The 26,170-nt window shown below is 48.9% G+C and overlaps 1 protein-coding gene and 1 long non-coding RNA gene across 8 annotated transcripts in view; one reads left to right on the forward strand and one right to left on the reverse strand.

The window, feature by feature from the left end:
- On the reverse strand, positions 1-16,356 carry SPRY4 (sprouty RTK signaling antagonist 4). 6 transcript variants are annotated; one of them, XM_527058.8, is made up of 4 exons: positions 16,254-16,356; positions 14,427-14,613; positions 9,337-9,387; positions 1-4,708 (listed from the first exon to the last, which is right to left on the reverse strand). In XM_527058.8, the coding sequence occupies exons 3-4, from the start codon at positions 9,356-9,358 to the stop codon at positions 3,762-3,764; spliced, it is 969 nt and encodes a 322-aa protein (XP_527058.5). In that variant the 5' UTR covers positions 9,359-9,387; positions 14,427-14,613; positions 16,254-16,356; the 3' UTR covers positions 1-3,761. The 6 variants fall into 6 exon arrangements, with proteins under 6 accessions (XP_527058.5, XP_001153185.3, XP_009448137.3 ...); XM_001153185.6 differs by lacking the exon at positions 9,337-9,387 and having other exon boundaries at positions 16,254-16,355; XM_009449862.5 differs by lacking the exons at positions 9,337-9,387; positions 16,254-16,356 and adding an exon at positions 6,614-6,691 and having other exon boundaries at positions 14,427-14,683.
- Positions 14,766-26,170, forward strand: part of LOC104006586 (uncharacterized) — a 27,701-nt gene continuing 16,296 nt past the window's right edge. The window contains exon 1 of one of the 2 annotated variants that reach the window (XR_010157338.1): positions 14,766-14,952. This is a non-coding gene — a long non-coding RNA (uncharacterized LOC104006586). The remainder of the gene's footprint in view (positions 14,953-26,170) is intronic. The other variant, XR_001717951.4, reaches the window with a different exon arrangement.

Below are 26,170 nucleotides of genomic sequence, written 5' to 3' on the forward strand. Positions count from 1 at the left end.
TATATTTAACAATATATATTTATATATATTTTCTAAATCAGTACATTCAGTTTTTAACTTGTTTTTTTCTTCACAAACAGAAGAACTCTTACAATAGTAGACTTTCTAAAATAAATACTATTAAAATAGAGCTTCAAAATAAATATTCTATACAAAGAAAACCTTCTGTGGCAACTTTGTGGTGGGGTGGAAATGGGCTACAGTGAGGGGGAAATGAAGTTGGGATGTGGCGGGGTGGGAGCCTCGAGCTTTTCTGTTTGTAACATGAAACCAAGTTGTGGGACAGTGAGAAGAGAAAGCAAGGCAAGACACTGCACGCAGTTACCCACAGCAGAAAATGGCAACGCAAGATTCATCATCGACTGTCACAGTAAGCAGAGGGGGCACAAAAATGCTTGTCAAAGGCATGAACCAGAAGGCTAGTGAGGCTCGCAGGATGCCCTAGTGAATTGTACAGTGTAGAGCTGTGCTGCCCACGCCCGCCAGACACTTCCTGGGACAGCACACAAGGAGAACAGGATGCTTCAAAGTGACAGTCATCCGGCTTCTGGTGCAGATCAACTTTCCACGTGTGCCATCTTGGACAAGTCATTATCTAGCTGGGCCTCACTCGAGGTATGATGGCGACTGACAGGCTCCACAAGGCTGAAAAGAACTAGCCATGTCTTCCATCTCAGCTCTGAGGGGGTGCGTACCAAAGGACCAAAGGAAGGGATTGGTCTTCACCCCCTTCCTGCTCAGGAAAGCCTTAGTTGTGCCCATCTTTTCTCTGGGAGGGCTTTGCTACCCAAGACCCAGTTCCCAGGGTGCTCGCAGAAGCGCTGTCCTTCATTAACACGGGCAGCCAGAGCCCCCTAGAAGCGTCCTGGATCCCAGGTGCCCCTCGAGTTAAGACAGAACCCCCACCTACCCCAGGTTTACCAGGGGCGGGAACTAACCAGCACTTTTCAAAAAAGGTCAAGCCGAGGCATCGTCCAGCCAAACAGGCCATTGGTGACAGGAAACACACTCAGCCAGAAGCAGCTACACATGTGTGTTGTGTCTCTGAGTGCTGGGTCCCTCAGTGGCTCTCGACTGGCCCCAGAGCGGGGGAGGGTCCACAGGCAAGCCAGTTTATCCTTCTGTTTTTTGTTGTTGTTTTTTTTTTTTAATTTTTGCCAAGAAGCTGAGAAAAACAATGCTGAGGGATTGCTACACAACCAAGCTGGGAGAACCAAGGATGGTTCCTTCGCTCCTTCCCATGACCACTGAGCACACGAGGCACTGAGGTGGACTCTTAGAGAGCACTCTGCAGACATCCATCAAGCAGGTTGAAAGCAAACCAAGAAGAACAAGCTAGAACAGGGGCAGGGGGAAAAAAGGAAAAAGCAAACCAAAACCCAGAAAAATCCGTGTTTACAAGTATGTACACAAAAAGTCAGGGTTCAGGAGGCCGTTTGCCAGGAAATAGGGTCTTTGTCGGTAGACAGTCAATGTGGGGTAGGGGTGTGTGTGTGTGTGTGTGTGTGTGTATACACAGCTTATGTAAATCGACTCTCCACAGAACGGGTGTGTAGACCACCAAGATTACCAAAGTGCAACTTGCCACTGGGTCAAGTTTCCCATGGAGACAATTTGAGGGAGGGGCCCTGGGAAAAGTTCTGAGGCCTCGCAGAAAGCGTGCAGATGTGCACTATCAATTTTGGGGCCCCCTCATCTGAGGAAGACCATCTCCAGTCCCTTCAGTACACTTCTGATACATTCAATTCATATAAGTGGTTGGCTGAATGTGTTTTTTTTTCTACCACTCCCTCTGAAATGTTCAAGAAATTCCATACATCCGTCACAACTGTGGCAAGGGTAGCTACACGAATCAGCCTTGGAAAATGCAGATGCAATATTTCACATTCGCCTTTTACAAGCTAGCAAATGTTACATAAATAAAGCCGAAAATATGACCCTCCCTTCCTCCAATCAATAAATACCTATGGTTACAATTAACTTACTCTAAATCATAAGATGTTACTACTAGTCTTCAAGAAGGAAAAAATAAGTCCTTGAGAAGCATTAGGTGCCTGCCTATCATAGCTACCTACCTCGCTGCCTCCTTCCCGGAGGCACCTCTGTTCCTATACAGAACAAACTGGAAATGCTACGGACGCTCTGCCTCATGCACTTCCAGTTTCACCTGGGGTAGCTCTTCTGACTCAGGCCATGCCCTCTCGTTAGAGGGGAAAACAAAATACCACACAAAGCAAGAACCCCACACAACAGCTGGGGAGGAAGGACCAGATACACTACAGCTTTTGCATGCAACAAGTACCTACCCACTGGACGTGCTGCACCTTCTGAGTCCTTTAGCACCTTGAGAGAAAGAGTTGCTACGTCTTTGAGGGCTGTCAGGAGAGGGTGGCGTGGCTGTGCACAAAAGCAGGGCTCAAACCCAGTGGCCCCTGGAAAAACCTTTCCCCTACCCTCTCCCCAGCTCTTCCAAGCTCTTCCGACTCCCCTGCTGGGGCTTCCTAACACTAAAATAGACTCTTTTTTTCATCATCTCTCTATTTACATTAAAGATACAGACACATCACTATACACAAAAGGCTATGACAGTGAGCAGCAGAATCAGAAGAGAAGAAACCCAAACCCAGCCTGGCTCAGCGGTCATTCTGCCAATGGGAGGTGCTGCCTCTCTTCTTTGCTGTTAAAATCTTCTTGTTGATAGGGAGGGAAATTGTGTTCCTTGAGGTTGCTCGCCCCCAGATTTTGAAATCAGCCCTTCCTGGGGGTGGCCAAAAGGAAACAAGTTGTTTTATTATTATTTTTTAAAACACCGTTAGCATCCGGTTTAATTATTCTATAAAAACATAATGACTGGATCCAGAGACCACAGCCTCAGACTCATTGGCAAAATGATATTTGGTCTCGCATTTGCCGCCCTGGCTTCCTCTACCCATATAAAGTTTCTGGAAGGGATCTGAGTAGAGAGAACCCAGGACACGTAGTGGGCAGGCGAGTCTGTGACTCAGTAAGAACCGAAGGACGGTGTGGTGAGCAGAACACCCCCGAGAGTTAGTTGATGCAGTTGGAAGGGAGAAGTGCACTGAGCAGTGGCTCCTAAATCCATCCTGTGGCTCCGGGGAGGCAGGAGGAGGAACGAGGCTTGGACTCACTGGCCGTCCTCTGTTCTCAGTGGCTCCCAAGTATATACAATAGGAACTGCTAGGGTGTTCTACACCTTCCCCAAGACATCAGGGACAAAGTGGGGTGGAGTGAGATGGGGGAGGAGAAGAAGGTATAGAAGACTCCAAGGGTCTTCTTTAAAGGTACCCTGGTACTCAGTTAACAATTCCTCCCAGGCAGCTAGCTCCTGTGAGAGCCAAAGACAATGGAAAAGAGGAAGGCGGGGGGCGGAGGGAGGGAGGGAGAAGGAGGGGCTGGGAAGGCATTCAAGCAGCTGCAGTTTCCGGATATGTGTCCACATCTGTGTTCTGTCTTCTGAAAAAGAAAAATTTCCCCCCAAACCACACCCTGCCCCTGCATTGTCTGTTTGACACAAAGTTTCAGGACCCTGAAAAAGAAGCCCCAAAGTGCTTCTTCATCATCTTGGGGAATACAGGGTACGTGGTGGTGGTCTCTGTATTTTCCGAAGCTGGGGGTAGGGAGTGGGCAGACTAGCAAGGTCAGCCTCAGGAGGCTAAAACCTCTGACCTTGCTGCAGTCTTCTTAGATGTCAGAAGAGAACCAGGTTTCCAGGCAGAGCACTGGGGCTTCGACACAAACTGTCAGAAAGGCTTGTCGGGCCTGCTGGTCTTGGCATCCCCGCTGGCTGCTTTGCAGATGACGCTGTTCGTGTGCTTGCAGCGGCAACCAGGGCGGCGCAGACGGTCGTAGCCACGCTGGGCCAGCTTCACGCAGCCGGTGGCAGGCAGGTAGCAGAGCAGGCAGGGCAGCACCACGGAGAGAGCACCCATGAAGGACCAGCGGGCGCAGCAGTTGGAGCGGGAGCAGGAGCAGGGGTGGTCAGCGCAGGAGCCCTCATCGTCCTCATTCGTGCAGTGGTAGAAGATGCCCTGCACCAAACACATGCACGTGCCATAGTTGACCAGGGTCTGGGCTGAGCACAGGCACTCCTGGTTGCAGACCCAGCAGGAAGGCAACGTCCGGGGGGATGCACACTCCTTGCATTTACACTTCCCACAGGCCTCGCACAGCAAGAAGTGCTTGTCCAGCTCGGGTGGGACCGCCGGGCCCTTGAGGTCCAGCGGCTGGCAGTGGACCACCTTGGGTTGGATGCGCACAGCCCTCGGTGAGGCCTGGTCGGCCACGGGTGGTGGTGCCATGTGATCTAAGAGCCGTTGGTCAGAGGATGTGCTGCTGCTGCTGCTCACAGAGCTGGGGCGCCCGCTGAAGGAGATCCAATGGTGGGTGACATCCTGGTCACAGCGGGCGGGCGTCGGGGCCAGCTCTGGGGCCCCGCCCCGGGTCCGCTTTGGGCCGGTGGTCGGGGCCAGGCCAGGGTTGTCTATGTAGTCATTCTCCACGTGGCTGGTCTTCATCTGGTCAATGGGTAGGATGGTGAGTGGGTGCTGGAGCCGGCTGTGGGGCATCCGGCTGTCAAGAAGGGGCTGGACCATGACTGAGTTGGGAGTCAAGGGGGCGCTCTGTGGGATCGGGGGCTCCATGGGGCTGGAGGTCCTGGACTGTACGGAGAAACAGGCTTCTAGGGGCCCTGGGGGTGGGGTGGGGAAAAGGAAAAGAGAATGGATTCCAGGCATCAGTATGTGGCCTGCCAATACCTCACCCCCCATCAGGTCCTTGGGAGCCGCCCAATTGACATAGGAACTAAAAGCCCTCTGTGGACTTTCCAGTGACTCCCCAAGCTTAAGATGATTAATAATGACAAGAAGTCAGTGGTGGAAATAATACTACTGAGCACTTAAGATGGAGGTGCTCTCCTAAGCACCATATGCATTAAGTCATTGACTTCATGATAAGCCTAAAACGTAACTACTATTATCCCCCTTTTCTATTTAGAGAAAAGACATGTTCAAATTAATTTGTCCAAAGTCACACAAAACTATCCAAAACTATCAGTAGCAGGACTCAAACCTGGGCAGCCTGAGTTCATTCTCTTAGTCACTGTGAAACATGCTCCTTATTTAAGACACATAGCTCAGTGGATGTAAACACAGGCTCTGGAACAACACTCAAATTTGATTCTCACTTTGGTCTAGCAATATTGCTATGAATGAGTTCTTTCATCTCTATGCCTTAAATTTTGGTTTTGTCATCTGTAAAATGGGCTCTTGCAAGGATTAAATGAGAAAATACTATCTATTACCTAGCATATTACCTGGCACCCAGCAACAATTTATCGCTACCCCAGGGAATAAGTTTAGATCTCCTGAGCACTTACAAGCACTGCCTGCCAAGCACTGTGCCAGGCACTGGGGACAATGTGGTGAACTCAACAGACAGCTCTGGGTGCTCCCATGGAGTTTATCAGCTGGATAAACAAGCCCTTTATTTCAGATATTCACAAGAGAAGGGCTGTATCTGATGCGTGCACATCCAGGATATTAACTTATTACTACCACTTCTTAAGAGCAGCAACCTGCAGTGGCTAATAATCCCTGGGTATGTGAGCTTCTGACAACTTGGATGGGAAATCCTCTCGAGGGGCACTCACATCACCCATTTCCAAGTGCTGAGCTGAACATTCAGCCTAAATGCTATTTACTAGAATAGCTAAGCCAACCCTGGATCAGTTTCTAATTTCACCGAGAGAGTGCAATTTTAAGTTGGAATCCAGCCAGAGATTCAACTGCAGTGCCTGACACGGAACCCCAGGAAGTCACTTAAATCAAAGAGCGGAAACTGCTTGGTTCAAATTTAGAAAGTGCACATTGTTTTCTATTAGAAGTGCCATTTCCTTGCCTGCTGACCTTTACATTTGGAATTCTGCTGGAGATCAATTTAAAGAAATAGCAGCAGAAGGCCAAGACCTCTGCTCAAGGGGATACAATTTGGAATCCAAGGGAAAGATTACACTCTGGGAAGATTCCACCCCAATCTTAAGAACCCCAGGGAATGGGGAGGGAGGGTAAAAGAGAAAGATAAGTCTTTAAAACAAAACCAAAAAAAGGCCATTGCATTAATGTATTATGGGGTGGGGTTTTAGTAAATGCTTTTGCATTTACTAAATTTGCATCAAGATGCTAACGATGTTCTAATTAGGAGAGCTGATCCTGCCCCTCTGCTGTTAGGTTTATCTAGAACCTGTCTAAAATAAAAAGCTAGCTCTAGATAAAAGTTTATGAAGGGGATAAAAAGGGGGCTATCCACGGGGCTCCAGTATGTATATCACTTACACTGCTAAATCAAAAAAGCATCCAGTCTTTTCTGCGAGGTTCAATGCTCAGTCAACTGATATTTCCCATTCACGCAGGGCATCAACTATTGGCTTTGCTCCCATGGCCCTGCCTACTTAAAAGGATGCTGGTATTTCTTTACACGCCTTGTTTTTCCTGTCTTGGAGAAAGCCTACCTAGTGGCAGTGCCTGCCCCCATGTTCTCTTCGGATGAAACCATAGCATCACCTTTGAATTGGCGATTTCCTTGTGGCAGAGTTTACCTTAAGTGTCTGGCAGGTCTGCCACCAAAGAGTAGCCACTTGCCAAAGCAGCCTCCCGTGGAGATCCTGTGGTCAGGGCTGGAGAGAGGGAATGCAAGTAAGCATCTATGGAGAGGAGTTTTTCCAAGGATCAGGCTGATGACAACGTAGGAATTCCAGGGAATGCTACCTCAGCCTGCCCACTTATTCTCAATAGGTGTTCCAAAGCCTTGCTTCTAGAATAAATGAGTTTGGGGCAAGAGGCCAGGGTTAGGAGCCCAAGGTCCAACACTGAGGATGCTGCCTGGAGGAAAGGGTGTGACTTGGCCTAAGAATTAAAAATGCCACGGATAAGATTCTCCAGCACCAGCCAGAACCCTCACCCCCGGACAATGATAACATGAGTCCCTTGTTCCAGAAACCCATGTCAGGAATATTCAGGGTCCTGCCAACACAATGTAGGCAGCAGTTTGAAGCTTCTATTGCCCCATATAGTTGGGTTTTGTCTCTCAGGACCAGGATTGGGTCTGGTCATGCTGTGGAAGAAAGTAAAAGACTCCCTTTCCTTAAGCAGATTCACTTTTTTTTTTTTTCATTTGTGAGGTTCTTTAAAAACAGCCCATGTCCTACAGATAAAGCAAAAGAAATGGGCAATGCTCAGAAATTTTAATAGGCCTTGGAATCAGAAAGCAGATTCCCCAATTCATGGAAAAGTCCCACCAGGAAGCCAGGATGGGAGCAGCCGCTGCAGGCAATGGGGATGTTGGCATTCACAGGCTCCCATAACCCTCCAGAGGCAGCTGTCAACATCTGGGCCTGCAGTTGAGGCCAGACATGGGGATGGGAGCTTGGCCCACGATGACTTGGCTCTCTGGGGACGATGCAGCATCCGATGGCTCCACTGGGCATATTCTAAAATGTATCTTCCCTATTATAACCCCGATGTAGTAGGATTCCTTTCAACCACCAGCTCAGCAAAAACCAAATCAGAGTTCCACTGCTGGCCTCACCCCTCACCAGCAGGGACCCTCCAAGAGCCTCTGCTGAATTTATTTGGCTGACAAAGGAAAACAATTTTCTGAGCTGCCTATTTAAGAACCCCTCAGCACAGCTAAATGATGTCTCAAAAAAAAAAAAAAAAAGAAAAGAAAAAAGAAAGAAGAAAAGAAAGAAGGCCTGGCGCAGTGGCTCATGCCTGTAATCTCAGCCTTTTGGGAGGCCAAGGTAGGCAGATCACTTGAGGTCAGGAGTTCAAGACCAGCCTGACCAACAGGATGAAACCCCCATCTCTACTAAAAATACAAAAATTAGCCAGGCATGGTGGCAGGTGCCTGTAATCCCAGTTACTTGGGAGGCTGAGGCAGGAGAGTCACTTGAACCCAGGAGGCGGAGGTTGCTGTGAGCCAATATCGCACCACTGCACTCTAGCCTGAGTGACAGAGCAAGACTGCGTCTCAAGAAAAAAAAAAAAGAAAGAAAGAAAAAGAAAAAACAACTCTCAGTTGATTTGGTAGATCAATCTCTACTCACTGAGAAACACCCACCCTCCACTCTGAGCAATGCTGACAATATTAAGTGCAATTTAATATGTGCTCCCTGCTTCCCCTGCAAGGTAGTAAGAGATTTATAATATAAATAAGAGAGAGGAGGTTTTGCCTCATTTAAGCAGTTTGGAAGAGACTGATGGCCAATTTGGAAGACACTGGACAGAGAAACAAACCCAGCACTCAACTTAGCCAAAGAAGCACCTCTATCAAGTTTAGGTGGTACTCTTACGAACTGGCAAGAGGGAAGGGACTTTTAACTCCACTCAACCTTCTAATAATAATAAATAATAATTATGGAAGCGGCTAATATTTACGAAACATTTCGTGGTGCCAGGCTCCGTGCTAAGCCCTCAGTGATTTATTTTCTCACCATAAATCAAGTCATTTAATCCTCACCATACTTCAAGAGAGAACCCATTTTACAGAGGAGGAAATGGAAACACAAAGGGTCATAGAGCTAGCAAGTGACCAGAGCAGGATTTGAACCAAGACAGCAGAGGCTTCAGAGGCTGAAATATTAATCTCTCAGCCCTGACTTACAATGACTTGCAAAAGCCCTCCATAACCTCTGGGAATTTATGGAAAGGCATGAAAGTGCCATCACTTTCACAACCATGGACTCCTCCAGCCCTCACGGAACATCATTAGAACATCCTGGGGCTCTGCAATGCAACCAACAGGGAAGGAAAGCCAGATGGGGCTTACATCAGCCTGAACCCCAGGGAGGGGAATTTTCAATGTGGAGAGTGAAGGCTGTGGGGGTTTGTAATCTCTCTCATTCAAGGAAGGCTCAGAGTTCAAGTGCTCTTCACTCCAGTTCAGTGTTACATGCCATCCCCCGTCTTAAAAGTGGTTTCATTTTTAGTTTTCTTATAGTTGAATGGATTTCACTTGTAGGAGTTTATTACAAACCAGTCCCCAAAAGGAAACCCTGGGGTGGAAAGGAATCTCTACTCCTCCCCACCTATCTACTCCTCCCCACCTATCAAGTTGAACTTAAGGGTCCCTAGGGTACCTTCATTGATGGGGCTCCCTGGCCCAGGTCTGTGAGGAAGGGAGGGAGCCAGGGCACAGAGAGTCCTAGAATACTGAATCAGCAGGATATCAAAATCCCCAGAACACGCGCAACACTGTATTTGCTGCTTGGCGGGTCTGGGAGCCCAGAACCAGCCAGTCTGACACTCACTGCATTTGTACCTGTGGGGAGGGGGCTGAGCATCAGGCTGCAAACCGCTCAATACAGGCTGGCTGAAAAGAATCAAGAGGCATGTTAAATGTCCGCACAATTGAGCAGGATGCCTAATCCCACCCACCCACACCCTCCCCTTGACTTACCCTAGGGAGGTGAGTTGGGAAATATTGGGAAAACCTGACAGTTGTACTTTGAAAGCTACAGGTCAGCTAATGACAAACTGGCAAGAGGCTGTGAATGAATGAGTAGTTTAAGCACTGCCCCATTCAGTCTCAGTGGGTTCTTTCAGTGAAGGTTGTTTAACCCTTTAAACAACTCAGACTAAAGGTCTCTAGGCTGCCAGAGAGCCTGCCCACCACTATTGCTTGGTTCTTTGTGACACTATTCCAGTTTAGCTAATTAAGCTACAACCAAATAATGACTTATTGCTTTAAAAGGACTTTAAAAAGAGGGGGAGGGATGCTGAGGGAAGCAGAGGACTTGCCCCTCCCTATACCCTGCAAAGAAAGACAATCTCTGCTGAGAATGGCCCCAGTGGAAGAATAAAGCATTTGGGCAGCTGGATTTGTCTATGAATCCTTCTTCCTTCCCCCACCTCCCTACCCCCAGCACCAGCACTAAGAAGCTCACCTCTGGCCACAATCTGTCAGAGATCACAAAAAAAAAAAACGGTTGTTTTTCATCACTTCATCCCACCACGTTACCGGTTCCCAACCCTCTTCTCTTCTCTCTTTCACAGCCAATCAGCTGAGCTCCAAAGCCCCAGCACACGGAAGGGTGGGAATCTTGCTGGACTTTGGGCTATTTAATCAGCTTCGAGTTTCTGCTTCACTGTATTACCGCCTTAATTATCTGCTCGGATTCCCATAAAGAAGGATTAGAAGCCAAGAGTCAGTAAAGAAGGAGTCAGAAGGAGCCTGTTAACCACTGGCATAGTTTGGGAACTACTGGCCAAGTCCAGGTCTGGGTGGGACCAGAACCCTAGACTCCTAGGGCAGGGCTTCCTCCCACAGACACTAAGATCTTATTATTTGTCTTCTTACCCTCGACCAAGAAATGAACTTACAATAATAGATTTTAGCTTACTCCTGGGACAGGAGCAGGAAATGACTTCCCCTTCCCCCAACCAGAAAAAAGACTACTGACAAGGGAAACCACTCTTCTGCAAGTGGCCACCTGCCCCGAAGGGCCCCTTCCCTTCTCCGCCAGATCCAGCACATCTGTGCTCCCTCCCCTGTGCCCTTGCTTCCTTCACTGACTGGGGCCTGTCCTTGGAAAGAACAATCATGATCACAGCTGAACTGTGGAGCCTCTTAAGCCCAGCCACATGTCCCGGATACATTCCCCAGCCTTGTCAGCTGTCCGGATCTGCAGGGTGGCCCCAGACCCCGAGAGCCAAGAATACCCTCCCTCTTACATCATGCAACACCCCACACCTCCTGTGCAGGAAAGGGGCACCCTTAAAACTAGGCCCTCCTCCTAGGAGCCCAATAATAACAATGAGCATGGCCCTAGTCCTGGCCGCTCACTAGCAGCTCTGCTGGCCTCTGTCCCCTTGGGGAAGAGTTTATTTTCTCTACTGTGCAGATGGGGAAACTAAGGCCATGCTTAGCAGGTTTGCCTAGTCACACATCTGCTCTGTTCTGGCCCCTGGCTTGGTCTGGAAGGGACAATACAGCTTTCTGAAAGTTGTTCACCTTCCCCTGGCTCTTTTGAAAGAGCAAAAACATATTCTAATGAGTCACTGCTTTCTCCTTTCAGGGAGATAAGGTCGGCCCTGAGATAGAACCTTCTCCACTCTAGCCATTTCCCTTCCTTAAAAACTCTGTCATGTCTACATTCAAAACCCCAAATTTTCAACTTTGTCTCCAAATTCAGAGGCCTGGGCGAGAATCCTTAGCCAGGTTGTCATCACAAGGGAACTGCCACCTAAGTAGAGGCCAGATGACAAACACTGTGGATTTAGAACCAAATGGAACACTATGATTCTCCAAGAAACACTGGACTTTTCTGAATAAAGAGGGAGGGCTCCTTCCTAGGCCTCCTTTGCGCCAACACCCAGGCCCTCATCAACAGGATAGCCCAAGGACAGAAAAACACACTGTGGGGGCACAAATCTTGGAGCTAGAAGATGTCAAACCACGAGACATTCAGCCCTGTAAACTGGAATCCCCACATATGGTCCCAAAGTATTAAATCCCAGAGCAACACAGCTCAAGGGTCACTTCTGTAAGTATTAATGGGTTTTATTCCTCTCTTAACTTTTATATCACTGATTTTTCAAATTTGGCACTGAAAGGCTGCTTTCATTTATTATTCACGAAAGTCAGCCAAACCTTTGGTTTACCAAAGTTGGGGCTGGGGTCATGGGTGGGTGCGAACTGGGCAGGACAGATTTCCAAAGAGCCACATCTCTCCGCCAATTCTGGGAGGATGCAGATAAAAATGACATGTGAGGCCGGGCGCGGTGGCTCACGCCTGTAATCCCAGGGGAGGCAGAGGCCGGCGGATCATGAGCTTAGGAGTTCGAGACCAGCCTAGCCAACATGGTGAAACCCTGTCTCTACTAAAAATACAAAAATTAGCTGGGTGTGGTGGCGCACACCTGTAATTCCAGCTACTCGGGAGGCTGAGGCAGGAGCATCATTTGAACCTGGGAGGCGGAGGTTGCAGTGAGCCAAGATCGCGCAACTGCACTCCAGCCTGGGTCACAGAGCAAGACTCCGTCTCAAAAAAATATACATACATATAAATGAAAACGACATCTGTAAGCTCCAAATGTCCACCTGTCCACAGCCTCTGCCCTACTATGTGTTCTGTCTCCTCCCACCAGCCCCCAACTAAAGCTTCAGTGAGATGAGGCCATTTCAGAGGGTGATCTGGAAAAGGTCATGGGGCTGGGCAGGAGGGCTAAGGGCAAGAGGGCATTTACACTCCACCGAAAGGGAGTGACTCCTGATAACCAACAGATGCCTTTAAAGTCTGCTCACTGTAACTGACCAATATTTGTCCATGAAGATTTCAGAAATCTGCTTCTAAAATCCCCACCCTACACCCGTACTGGCCACACGGCGTGGTTGGTAAGTGTGTGTGCTGTTCACCACATTAGGATTTGCTGGAGCCTGGCAGCACGTGAGAACCCTCCCAAGAGATGGGAAAGAGGAAATGTGATTTCACACTGGACATCTCCACTAGTTCTTTCCCACCCTTCTGGGAGACAGAGAGGGAGAGAGAAAGAGAAATCTTTAACTGCAGCCCTGCCTCTCCTAGTTCTCCTGACACCCGCCCTAAAAAAAAAAAAAAAAAAAAAAGGCTGAAAATTTCAGAGATGTTTATGCTCCATTTGTGTGAAGATCTGGAGAACTCCAAACATTGTGAAATCCACCAGTGCAATATTGGGTAGGGCCTCAGGCCAGACTGAGCTCATTAAGAGATTGATAAACCCGCAGTTCCCAACTTCTCTGAGCCGTATACCTTCCAGCTTTGAATCCCGAGAGACTTGTCAGGGAGGTTAGTGCCTCGGTCAGCTACAGACACAGACGAGTGCTTGCTCCCGCCCCTCTGCAAGTTCTTTGGCCTCCAGTGTGTCTGGCCTCTCCCAAAACTGGAGAGAATCACGCCACTGATTTGGAGGCAGGAAAGAAGGGGCTGCCACTAGGTTTGGGCACCCCACTGTACACTCTTCTTTCCAGCACTAACTGCGCTGGGGGGTACGGAAGCCTTGCTGCGCCAGAAGGCGGCCTCCTGCCCTCACAGAGGCCTTGGCAATATGGATGCCCCTCCAGCAGCTGGTGAAAGAGGCAGCCAGCAGCTCCCTACTCTGCCTACCATCTAGCCCCTCCAGCCCATTTCGCCTCTTGCCCATCCTTCAGCCCTATAAGCCACGCAACCATTTTCTGTCTCCCCTGCCTCTCCTGCCCACAACCCCCTGCCCCCAATCAAGGAGAATTGAGAAACCGTCTTCTTGCACAAGAGCAGCTACTGTCTAAATGCTTTTTGATCGTCTGCATGGAGGGGGAACTGGGCACAGCCCTGGACCCAGTGATGGAGCCAAGCTCTAGCTGCCCTGGCTAGCCAAACCCGCCCTCACCCAGCTCACTGTCCCCGGGGTCTTGGCGATTCAGAATTTGTCAGAACATACCGTCTCTATCCTCTTCTCTGTGATGTCAAGCCTGGTACCACCAAGAAGGAAGGAGGGAAAGTAGGAGCCTTATCTCTCCTACGTTCGCAACCTCTTCCTCCAGCTCCCACACGCCTGGTGTTATGTAAACGCACCTTCAACCCCCACCGCAGCCCTAGCGCGGCCTGGGGGCTCCGGGGCCTGGCACAGCTCGGTGCCCGAGGATAGGGAGGTACAGGGTGGCCGAGGAGCCTCAGGCCTTACAGAGGCCAGGCAAGAAAAAGTCAACTGCAAGGCAGTTGCATAGCATAAAATGCGGCAGCGGAGCAAAGGTCAGACGGCGAGGAACCGCCTCGCCAAGGAGAGGGAGTAGGAATGCCCAGTCCTGAGCCAGCCCCTCGCTGACCATCGAGGGAGAGGCAGAAGGGGAGGGAATTCAGTCCGTCACGGCTCCGAAGAGAAAGAAAAAATCTACGTCGAGCATAGGCCGCTACGGCGGGCTGGGAGATACACGGCAAAGCTGGCACCGTGGGCACCGAGCTGGGAGGTGGGCGAGCCGCCCAGAGCGAGGGCGCCCCCCGACCCAAACGGTGGCTCCTGACCAAGCCCAGAGACGCCCGTTCCAGCGTTCGAGGCGGATGGTGGCAGGAGAAGGAAAGAGGCCAGGCCAGAGGCAAACTCCCGGGACACGCACGGGGCTTCCCGAGTCTCAGAGGGCGGGGAAGCCGGGCTTGGCAATGCCCAGGGGTCGGAAACGGCGGTGCCAGGCTGTGAACACCCCCGGCGCCGTGCCGGCCGGGCCGAGGGCGTCAGGGAGCTGCGGCGCACCGCAGCGACTCAAGGAGGCGCAGGCTGAGGGAAGGAACACTGAGGCGCGCCTAGAAATAGCGCACCATTTGCCCCAGCCCAAGAGGGGAGTCGCGTCGCGGCTCAGAGCGGGGCAGTTTCAGATCTCCAAACCGGCCATGGACTTACTTTGAGGAGCTGCAGGGTCACAAGCATCGCCCCACGTCTGTGTAAATCCTGGAGCCGGAGCAGGTTAGCCGCCGCTGTACTCGCAGACGCCGGTCGGAGGAACCGGCAAGGCTCCCTGCGCTCCACAGCGCCAGCTCCGCGCTGTCAGCTCAGCTCGGTACCTCCGCGGCGATGTTGCAACCACTGCCTGGGAAAATGGCTTTTTTATGAATGGGAGGGAAGGGAGCGCCAGTGCGCACGCGTGCCGTTCGCGATTCTATGAATGGGTGGGCACAACAGACCCTGAGCGCGCATGCGCTCCGCTCCTTTTTTTATGAATGGGGGGCGGGAAAAGATCTTAACCCGTGATTGCTGGGACTGGCTCAAGCTCCACCAGGAGCCGTCGTTCTTTTACAAAGAGGGGTGGAGGTTCCAGTGGAGGTTGTTGTTGCCTTTTTTTTTTTTTTTAAATGAATGGAGGGCGGCGGCGACTGCTGCAGCTGGGCCAGCTGCGCGGGCTGCACCCCCTCCCAGCCTGCGAGAGGAGGTAAAGGCCACCTTCACGCCACTGCGGGCCTGGGCAGGAACCGTCAGTGTCGCTGGGGGGTGGGGGGCGCTGCGGCCTCCGGATCCCGGGTTGAGAGCAGGGTGGGGGAGGACACACCTAGATCTGGGGATCTCTGCCCCCCGCAGGCAGTCAAAAGGGGGGGGCGGGAGGACCCCTACTGGGGGCCTTCTCTTGCTCTAGGCCAGAGACGCCAGGCGGGAGGGGTCTTGAAGCTGCGTTTACCAAAAATTAGGAAAATGTCCATCATTCATATCAAAGGGTGGGGTGAGGATTGGTGAGTGAATCTGGTTCTTTTTCCTGAGGCTGAATCTCTCGTGAGTGCTGGCCGCCCCTCCCCCCATTTCTTGGGTGTAGACAGTGACTGGGCCCAGGCCTCTTCCGGCTCCAGTACCCCCCGGGGCGATTCTGGCAACTCAGCCAGAGGAAGCCTGGCCCTCGCCTCCCAGCGTTCCCCCAGCCCCCCGCCCCAGTGCAATGTCCGCAGTGCCCGGGCGTCTGCCCGCTCTCTGTCGCCCTAGCTAGGTGTCCTCTCTCTGTCCCAGTCGGTTTCCCAGCCCTCACAGGACGCTGGCCTGAGGAGCCTCGGTCCACCGAAGGCCCACGGCCCTTCGCTGTTGTAGGCGCCTTTCCCCAATATCCCCCACCTCTCACCAGCCTCCCCTCCGGGGAAGTGGGAGCGGCCGAGAACTGGCCAGGTGGATGGGTGGAGCCGGCTGCGCCGAGGATGCTGCCGGGGTGGCCTCAGGATTAAATAACAACGGGGCTCTTGAGCCGCAGAGGAAATGGAAATGGCTGGGGATCCTTTCTTTGCTGTTAATGATGGTGGCGTTGGGGGGCGGGGGTGAGGATCAGCTCAAGCCGGTGAAAGAAAAGCCCCCGCCATTAGGCCTGACTCCAGGAAGGCGGGGAGCCCTCGCAGCAGGCCCTGCTCCTCCCTGGAACGGAGGAGCCTGTAGCCTCCGGGAAGTCCGGGGCGGGGGGTGGCTTTGAGGCGTGGATAAGAGCAGAGTCTGGGCCAGGGCTTGGCCCTGAGTCCCTTGTAAGATCTGTCTTGCCGCTGTTCTGGCCTCACGGGGAGATTGTGTGGCAGTCTTTTTCTTCCTACGCCACTATAGGATTGTGCTTGGCTGTTGTCAGAGGAACCAATGAAAGGCTCCCAGCCCAGGGCTGAGGTCTGGCCTAGGGCTGGGGCTGGGACTCTAGAGACAGGCAGCCCAAGGTCACCGAGTCCTAGCCTAAAATGCCTTCTCACCATTCGGCTCACCTCTCCGTGTACTTACCCAGCTCCTGAGGGCAGAGCAGACTCTCCCCTAGGGAACCTCAGCCTTCCTTTCAGGGGCGAGACCTTTCTCTAAGACCAAGAGAACTCTTCGCCAGAAAAATGGGTACAGCTGTGCAGGACTTCCTTTTAAGGGTGTTGAAGTTAAGTATCGCCCTCTCTGTCAGCTGTAGGAACTGAGGCCAAGGGTCCTGCACCGGGTATATGGAAGAGCTGGTAAATTGTAGCACTGATTTTCTAGGTCTTTGCAACCTGGCTTTGCTACCAACCCTTCTCAGCATCACAGACCTAAAAACCTGTTTCTCGCATGTCATTTAAGCATTTTAAACAATGAAAGCTGAAGCAGTAATTTTCCAGCTGGTGCTCACCCATGGCCCTTGCTGAAACAATTAGAAGGATGGGAATAAATAAATCTTAAATCTATGGCAGAAAAGGAGGATTGGAGGAGCCGCGGGGAGGGGGGTTGCTATCCTGTTTTCTTTATTAGAGAAACTCAGGAGACAGACAGGATTACATTTCATAGTCTTTCTCAGCTTCCCTGAAAGAGAATGCGAGGAGACCCCAGCCTGTGGTGGGGAGAAGGAGGAGCTCCCAATCTTGAGCTGGGAGGGGCCTCTGATGCTTAAGTACAGCGAGATTCAGAGCGTCTAGAAGGGCTCTGGAGGTCATATTCTGGTTGTGCTTGGAACCTAAGCTGAGGAATGGTTTGGAGCAGCAGTTATGAAAATTTCATTCATTCATTCATTCATTCACTCATTCATTGATCGATTCTGTAGTGGGGCCTGCCCTGACTCTGGAGACTCAGTGGTGAGGGACAGACAGCCCTCCCTGCCCTTGTGAAGCTCACAGTCTTTTGAAAAGACAGACAGACAGACAGACTGCAACATGAGGTTCTAAGTGCTAGGAGGGAAATGAGCTTTCTCTGGGGTATGTTGCTTGCCGGGGAGGTGGGGGATGGTGGAAGGAGCTGATTCTGATTTGGTCATCAGGGAATGTCTCTGAGAGGGCGGCTTCTAGTTGTGAGTTGAGACCCAAAGACTGAGAAGTGAATCTGAGGGAGGACTGGAGAAACATCTCAGGCAGAGGGAGCATGGGTGGAGGCCGTGTGTGGGAAAAGCCTGGCATATTAGAGGTACTGACAGAAGGCCTCTGTGGCCACAGCTTTATGAGCAAGTTTGAAGTGAGCCTGGTGAGGAATTCAGATGTCATCCTATTAAGGATTTTAAGCAAGGTCTGACACATTCTGATTTGTGTTTTAAACCTCTCCAGCAGCCCTGGGGCCACAGTTTAGGGGGTGAGGGGACAGAACGAAAGGTGGTTGGGGAATGCAGAGCATTTGCTCCATTGCAGGGTGAAGACATCATGTTCCTTCTTTAGGATTGGGTGGCCGGTAGGCCTGTGCTGGATTTGTTTTTCTGCTTCATCTGACTCTGTTCATTCCAAAGCTACTCGATGTCTTCCCCAGGTATAACTTTCCTGCTAGAGGCACATCCTAACAACCTTGCATTCCTGCCAGGGCTAATGACAATCTTTTACCCTGATTCCAATAAAAACAGCCTCACTCCCACCAGATTGTGGCCAGGGGAGTAGAGTAGGTTCAGTTTTGAGCTTTGTTCTTTTATTAATCTCCTAGGCTTGCTAGGACCTGGAGTTAGTGGGATTGAGGAGAGGCAGGAATTCCAATTCAATGACAGTCACTTCTGGAGCACTTACTGTATGCCAGTTGTATGTGCAGCATGTTTTCATATGTAAAATTGTTTCAAAAAGCTGGGTCTTTGGCTGGGTGCGGTGGCTCATGCCTGTAATCCCAGCACTTTGGGAGGCTGAGGCGGGTGGATCACAAGGTCAGGAGTTCAAGACCAGCCTGGCCAAGATGGTGAAACCCCGTCTGTACTAAAAATACAAAAAAATTAGCCGGGCATGGCGGCATGCGCCTGTAATCCCAGCTACTCCAGAGGCTGAGACGGAGAATTGCTTAAACCTGGAGGGGCGGAGCTTGCAGTGAGCCGGGATCGCGCCACTGCACTCCAGCCTGGGTGACAGAGCGAGACTCCGTCTAAAATAAAAAAAAAAAAAAATGGGTCTTGATTGTGTCACCCCTCTTTTGCAGACCAGAAGTGCAAGGCTCCATTTAAAAATTTTATTTATTCCACAAAAAATTGTTTTTTTGGTGTTATTTTTGTGACACACTTCTTATGTTTCAGGCATAGTGCCAGCTGTTAACAGTTATAGTGAGAAAAGGGACAGACACAATTTTTGCTCTTATAGGGCTTATAGTCAGTGGTGATGCCACAGGGAGGGCATGGAGAGGTGAGGATGGCATGTGTTTTCTTCCTACAATCTCCATCAGAACCCCCATTCATTTCTGTGTTCAGTTGACATTTCTCAACCTTAGTAAGTATTAAGCAATGGAAGCAAAGGCCCCCCTACCCAAACAGATTATTTCCTTCCACCTGTGTAGAAATTCTGGACTCCTACCATTTATAGTCAAGTTCGGGAGATAGACATTAAACAAATAGTTGATCAAAGAATCACTTAATTACAGTTAACATCAGCAGTGCATACAAAGTACAGAGAGCAAAGGAGGGGGGCACAGCCTGAGGCCCTCAAGAAGGTTCCCCAGAGCTCAGATCTGCAGAATTCAGACTCAGCCAGGCTGAGCTCAGTGGTAGAAGGCCCAGAACCAGGAAACAGCCTTGGGGACCCTAGTCCTTTGAGGAAGAGACGATGTGTCAGAACAAGAGGTTAGAACTCTGGCCTGGCACTACCTCCTAAGCTTTCCGGTTCAGCGTTTCAGCTGTTTCAGCTTTGGGCTGGACAGCTTGAAAGACAGATGGACAGACACTGCCTACAGATTGCTAGGGTTAAATCCTGCCCTTACATGCTCCATAGTCTCAGACAAGTTATTCAAACTTTATGTGCCTCAGTTTCCCCCTCTATAAAATGAAAACTGATAGTAGTACTTACCACAAAGGGTTGAGCGGAGCTTGAATGGGGTATTGAACATAAGGCACTTAGAACAGTGCCCAAGCCAGGCTCGCCTGTAATCCCAGTGTTTTGGGAGGCAGGAGGATCACCTGAGCCAAGGAGTTCAAGACCAGTCTGGGCAGCATAAGGAGACACCCCCATCTCTACAGAAAGAAAAAAAAAAAAAAGCTGGGTGTAGTGGTACACGTTTGTGGTCCCAGCTACTTAGGAGGCTAAGGTGGGAGGATAGCTTGAGCCAGGGAGGTTGGGGCTGCAGTAAGCCGTGATTGAGCTAATACATATTAGATAATTATTCAACATATGCAACTGTTTTGTTGCAAAGAATTAGTTAGAATTTCAACAGAAGCTCATTTATCTGGGTGCATCAAGAACTCAGAAAAACAATCTAAAATTTTTTAAAAGTCTTTATTAATAAAAAGTTAAAACAATTATACTGCAGTTGTCATCAGTGTTTTAACTAGAACAGTTTTTGCAGGACAAAAGCATTTTGAGGCCGGGCACGATGGCTCACGCCTGTAATCCCAACATTCTGGGAGGCTGAGGCTGGCAGATTGCCTGAGTCCAGGAGTTCAAAAACAGCCTGGGCAACATGGTGAACCCCTGTCTCTACTAAAAATACAAAAAATTAGTCAGGCATGGTGGCGCGTGCCTGTAGTCCCAGCTACTTGGGAAGTGGAGGTGGGAGAATCACCTGAGCTCGGGAAGTCTAGGCTGCAATGAGCCAAAATGGCACCATTGTACCCCAGCCTGGGTGACAGAGTGAGATCCTGTCTCAAAAAAACAAAAGTTTTTAATTGTGTGGTTGGCTACCTTAAATAGTTGACCAAAGGGTTGATTTTAACCAAGATCAACCCTTGTTTGAAGAGTTTCAGTGGTAACAGGTAGTGTGATATCAGGCTGAATGTGTATGCTGTTGGTTCTCTTGAATCTGTATAAGGGGGGGGACATGTTAAGCACTTGGTGACTTGGCATAATTCTTAATCTCTTCAGGCCTTGACTGTAGGAAGGGAATATACATAGCATCTACTTAGAGGGTTGCTGTAAGCACTAAATGGCATGATGCTTTTCAAGTAACTTAGCTCAGAGCCAGGTGCGTAGCTATTTTTGTGGTCTTCTAGTTGTTTTGTGTAACAGGGAGATGTTAAAGATTTTAACTTGGCTATGGTAACACAGGTCACTAGTTTCCTTTTCCCTGCCCTTCCTCCAAGACCCTGGTTTTCACTCGTGAATTTCTATGGCACAGTTCAAATTTGCATTTGTTGAAATTCACATTTAAATGCAAGCACACTGTCCATTATCAGATGTGAGAGCTAAATCCAGAACAGCCATTGTGAGCAGTGAATATGAAGAATAAAAAAAAAAAAAAAAAACCACAACCCACCAGTGGCCAGGAGTAACCTCCTTAGTCCTTGCTTGCAAATCACAGAAATTCCCTGGTAACCTTGAACACTCAGATGTGACAGTGGTTGACAAGCTCTGGCTTTGGGAACTCCATAAACGGACTTGGCCCAGGGTACGGCCACTTAGTTTGTTTAGAGATCTTAGGCAAGTTACTGATCACTTAGAGCCTCAATCTTATTTATGTAATGGGCATGATGATTCCAACTCCATAGGGTGGTTCAGTAAACACCTCATAAGTGTCTGTGTCCTTTATGTAAAAGAATGGGACCCTCAGGAGAAGCACAGGGATAAGGAATGCCCACCTGGACTCATCTGGATCAGTGACTTTTTGGAGGCCTGATCTTGGCTTTCATACTGCATGGGAGGGATGGGGGCTGGGCCTGTCTTTCTGACTTGACATTTGTGCTTTGGGCCACCTTTACTACTCTGGCCTCCATTCATGCCACTTCATTTGGTCATTCATTCATTCAACCAGTATTTAAGCCCCTTCTAGATACCAGGCACCATGCTAGACCCCAAGGACACAACAATGAATGAGTTAGAGGAATCCCTTGCTCTCAAATAGCTTAGTCTAATGAGGGGAGCATATAAAATTTAAACATCCACTGGGCGCGGTGGCTCACGCTTGTAATCCCAGCACTTTGGGAGGCCAAGGTGGGCGGATCACCTGAGGTCGGGAGTTTGAGACCAGTCTGACCATCCCTTGAGACACGACTCATGGGATGAATCTCAGTTTGTGTAGTGATTAAGCGCACAAGTCTTGGAGTCAGCTAGGCCTGGGTTAGATTCTCTCTCATCTCCTCTACCTATCTACTACCTCTGTGACTTCAGGCAAGTCACCTAATGTCACTAAGCTTCAGGTCCTTTATCTATCAAATAGTGTAAATACGGGAGCACTCATCTCATTCGGTCTTCCACCCATTCCTTTATTTGAGAAATGTTTATGGAATGCCTACTGGGCTCTGTTTCGGGCACTGAGAATTCAGAAGTGAACAAGACAGATAAGGCTTTGCTCTCATGGAATGTACATTCTAGTTAGGGGAGAGGGATGGTAGTTAAACAAATAATTAAGATCATTTCAGATAGTGATACATGCTCTGGAGGTATCAGGGGGCTGTGGTCAAGCAATGAGGTGAGGGTGGTAGGGAAATCAGGCAGGTGATGCCTGAGCTGAGACTCAAATGAAGGAACAGTGCTTTACACAGAAGGGCTAGCTGGTGCAAGGGCCTGAGGCAGAAACAAGCGTGGTGTATGTGAGGAGCAGAAGGAAGGTTGATTTTGTTGGAGCTAACTAGCCAAGGGAGAGGGCTGTTTGAGAAAGGCAGTAGAAATAGGCAGAGCCAGGTCATAGGGCCTTGAAGGCCGTGGTTAATAGTTTGCATTTTAAGATCGATGAAAAATCACTGAATGGTTTTCGGCAGGGGACCAATATGAGCTGATTTCCACAAAGATTTAAAAGAGATTTTATATATATAAAATCAATAACTTAGCACAGAGCCTGGCACAGAGTGATGTTCAGTATATGTTAGTTGCTGCTACTGTTATTATTATTATTATTATTATTGTTATTTTTTTTTTTTGAGACTGAGTCTTGCTCTGTCACCCAGGCTGGAGTGCAGTCACTATAACACCTCTGCCTCCCTGGTTCAAGCAATTCTTCCACCTCAGCCTCCCGAGTAGCTGGGACTACAGGCGCGTGCCACCACACACGCCCAGCTAATTTTTTGTATTTTTAGTAGAGACGGGGGTTTCACCATGTTAGCCAGGATGGTCTCGATCTCCTGACCTCGTGATCTGCCCACCTCGGCCTCCTAAAGTGCTGGGATTACAGGTGTGAGCCACCGTGCCCGGCCTACTGTTATTATTGTTATTATTGATGCCCTTAAAGAGCCTAAAAATCTTCATCCTCCTTAAGGATAGGAAGCCAAGGCATAGTTATTACCATCCACGTGTAAAGTCAATCAAATCAGAGAACAGGATGCAGATTTTGTTAATCGAAGGAAATGCTTTTGGTCCTTTTCCCAAGTGTGAATTTTAAAGCAGAGGGTTTTCTCTATGATTAGCAATCATCTGGAACCAACTAAACTCCTTCAGCCCCACTTCGCCAAAATGCCTGGAACTCAGTCACTTAGGTGCCATTGCCTATGGCCCCAACCACCATTTAGGACCCTTGGAAAGGCTACTGATTGATTGTTCAATCCAGCTGCCTTCGCTCTGGGTCTGACGGGCCCAGATGGGGAGAGGCTCCCTATCCTCCACCTTGAGTGCCCACCAGGTTTGCTGGGATACCTGGCCAATCTGCCATCGCTGACTTGGAGGTTCTCCCACAATGTTCATGTCATTAAAAGCCCAGGGGCTGTTTTGATGTTTCAGAGAGGCCCTTGAAGGAAGCTGCCCTGAATTCTCTCTGACCCAGAGAAATGGAAAGTGAGTAATATGTGCATGGGCTGGGCACAGTGGCTCACACCTGCAATCCCAGAACTTTGTGAGGCCTAGGTGGGAAGATCGCTTAAGCCCAGGGGTTCAAAACCAGCCTGGACAACATAGCAAGACCTTGTTTCTACAAAATAAATGTAAATTTAAAAATATATATGTGAATGAATGATTGCAAGCTGTGTAATGAAACTGGGATAAGCTTCTTGGGGTATATAGTATTTGTTTCTGGACAAAGTGCTTTACACCTGGTGAGGATTTTTCATTCCTTCATTCATCAGTATTTACTGAGCTTCTGCTAGGTGCCAGCCACTGTATAGCAGTTAGCAAAAAGGCTGCCATTCTCACCCTCATGGAGCTTCCAATCTAGTGGGACGTACACGCATCAAATAACTGCACAAGTATGGTCAGGTGTAGTGGTTCACACCTCTAACCCTAGCACTTTGGGACCAGCCTGGGCAACATAGCAAGACCCCATCTCTACAAAAAATTAAAAAATTAGCCAGGTGTGGTGGTGTGCGCCTGTAGTCCCACCTACTTGGGAGGCTGAAGCAGGAGGATCCCTTGAGCCCAGGAGTTCATGGCTGCAGGGAACCATGATTGTACTACTGCACTCCAGCCTGGGTGACAGAGCAAGACCTTGTCTCTAAAAAAAAAGAAAAATTAATTGCATAAATATAAGTAGAAAATGACAACAGCAATAAGTCTTCTGCAGGAGAGGCAGTAATGTTCTAAAGGTATATAATGAAGACAGAGTTTGGAAAAGTTTCTCTAGTAAGCGACATTTCAGCTCAGAGCTAAAAGATCAGTGGTATTAAGTGGGGTTTGGAAGGTGGAGTGAGAAATATTGCAGGCAGAAGACAGCATATGCAAAGGTCTTGAGGCTAGAGGGATCACAGTGAATCCAAGGAAATGCAAAAAGACCAGTGTGACTACGGGGATGAAAATGAGGTGGACCCTGGTCCCACGAAGAGCTAGAAATATGGGGGACAGGGCCCATGCTGAGGACAGAGCACAAAAGGCTTTGGAGGCTCTCTCAAGGATCTGCACTTTTATGCTTCTTGAGGACAATGGGTTACTATTAAAGGATTTGAAGCCATGGATATGTGTGTAAGTATTTGTGTTAGGGGGTGACAAGATCTAATTTGCATTTTGAAAAGCTCATTCTGGCCACAGAGTGAAGAATGACTTGCAAGGACCACAATGGGTTCTGGTAACTGCCCATCCCCACACTGCCCCTTCAGTTCTAGGAGTGATAGTGGAACCCTGTTGTTCCTGGTTCCAGGGTGCTGCACCATCCCTGTAGTTTCCCTACACTCTGCAAAGTATGTCTATTATGTTTGCAAATAGTTTCTTCATCAAATGACCTCTCCTCAAATGACCAAATTTGTTCTGCTTGACTTTATGGAGAAATTATATAGGCTGGAAAAAAACAGGAGGAAAGTTTAGCAGTCACTTACCCTAACTCCTTTGTTTTGCTTGTGATACACATGTATTACTGGATTTTGTTTCCTAGCAAGTTGGACAAGCTTTGTCTTTTCTCTATTTTCGCTACAGTGGATAAGCTTCTTGGGGTATATAGTGGAGTACATTTCAGATTGCTTGCATTAATATGAGTATTGAAAATTATTAAATTAGTCAGATTTCCTTCTATCTTATTTTCTTCTCTTTGTCCTGGTTTTATTCTTGTGTTTCTTTCTACTTTCCTGTCTTCTTATGGATTGGGCTTTTTTTTTTTTCAATCATCTCTTTTTTTCCCATTGATTGCCTAGTAAGTTACAGTCTCTCCATCTCTTCTTTTAGTGGATCCTCTAGATATTTAAAAAGTTAATCACAGGCCGGGCGTGGTGGTGGCTCACACCTGTAATCCCAGCACTTTAAGAGGCCGAGGTGGGTAGATCACCTGAGGTCAGGAGTTCGAGACCAGCCTGGCCAACCTGGTGAAACCCTGTTTCTACTAAAAATACAAAAATTAGCCGGGCGTGGTGGCAGGCACCTGTAGTCCCAGCTACTCGGAAGGCTGAGGCAGGAAAATCACTTGAACCTGGGAGGCGGAGGTTGCAGTGAGCCCAGATCATGCCACTGCACTTCAGCCTGGGTGACAAGAGTAAGACTCTGTCTCAAAAAAAAAAAAAAAAGTTAATCACAGTTTCTATCCTCCTAAAGAATACAAGGACCTGGCCAGGTGCGGTGGCTCATGCCTGTAATCCCAGCACTTTGGGAGGCCAAGGAGGGTAGATCACCTGAAGTCAGGAGTTTAAGAGCAGCCTGGCCAACATGCTGAAACCCCATCTCTGCTAAAAATACAAAAATTAGCTGGGTGTGGTGGCGCGTCCTGTAATCACAGCTACTTGGGAAGCTGAGGCAGGAGAATGGCTTGAGCCCAGGAGGTGGAGGTTGCAGTGAGCTGAGATCGCACCACTGCACTCCATCCTGAGTGACAGAGCGAGACTCCATCCCCCACAAAAACAAAACAAAACAAATAAAACCTGAATACAAGACTCTTAAATTGCATTAACTTCAATCTCTGCCCTCTCCCTTTACCTCAACACATATACACGTTTATATTCTGTAGTCCGGTGTTTTCATTCTTTTTTTCTTCCCTTAGGCCAGATTAGACAGTATTATTGTTTCTTTATACAGTCAAATGTTGCTCACATTGACCCACAGAACTACCAATCTCTTTTTTCACTGTTCCTTGTTATAAGACCATATGTCTAAGATAGACTTCCTTCTGCCTGAAATTCATTCTTGAGAATTTCCTTTAGTAAGAGTCTGTTGGTAGTAAATTCTGTTAGCTTTTATTGGGTTGAAAATGACTTTATTTCATCTTCATATTTGAATTCTTGAATAGAATTCTTGGTTGCAGTTGTTTTGTTGCAGCACAATGAGGAAAATACCATTCTGCTGAATTCCAGCTTCCGTTGTGCCTACTAAGAAGTATGCAGTGAGTCTAATTGTATCTTTTTAAAAATTGATCTGGGCTGGGCACGGTGGCTCACACCTGTAATCCCAGCACTTTGGGAGGCTGAGGTAGGAGGATTGCTTGGGTCCAGGAGTTTGAGACCAGCCTGGACGACATGGCGAAACCCCATC

Source organism: Pan troglodytes, chromosome 4, assembly GCF_028858775.2.
Source record: "Pan troglodytes isolate AG18354 chromosome 4, NHGRI_mPanTro3-v2.0_pri, whole genome shotgun sequence".
Lineage (NCBI taxonomy): Eukaryota > Metazoa > Chordata > Mammalia > Primates > Hominidae > Pan > Pan troglodytes.

Excerpts from the sequence above, each read along its gene's own strand:
- SPRY4 (XM_527058.8), bottom strand. The coding sequence starts at position 9,358 with ATGCTCAGCCCCCTCCCCACAG. Across the intron at positions 4,709-9,336 it reads GCTCAGCCCCCTCCCCACAG|GGCCCCTAGAAGCCTGTTTC; the intron begins GTACAAATGCAG and ends CCCCACCCCCAG.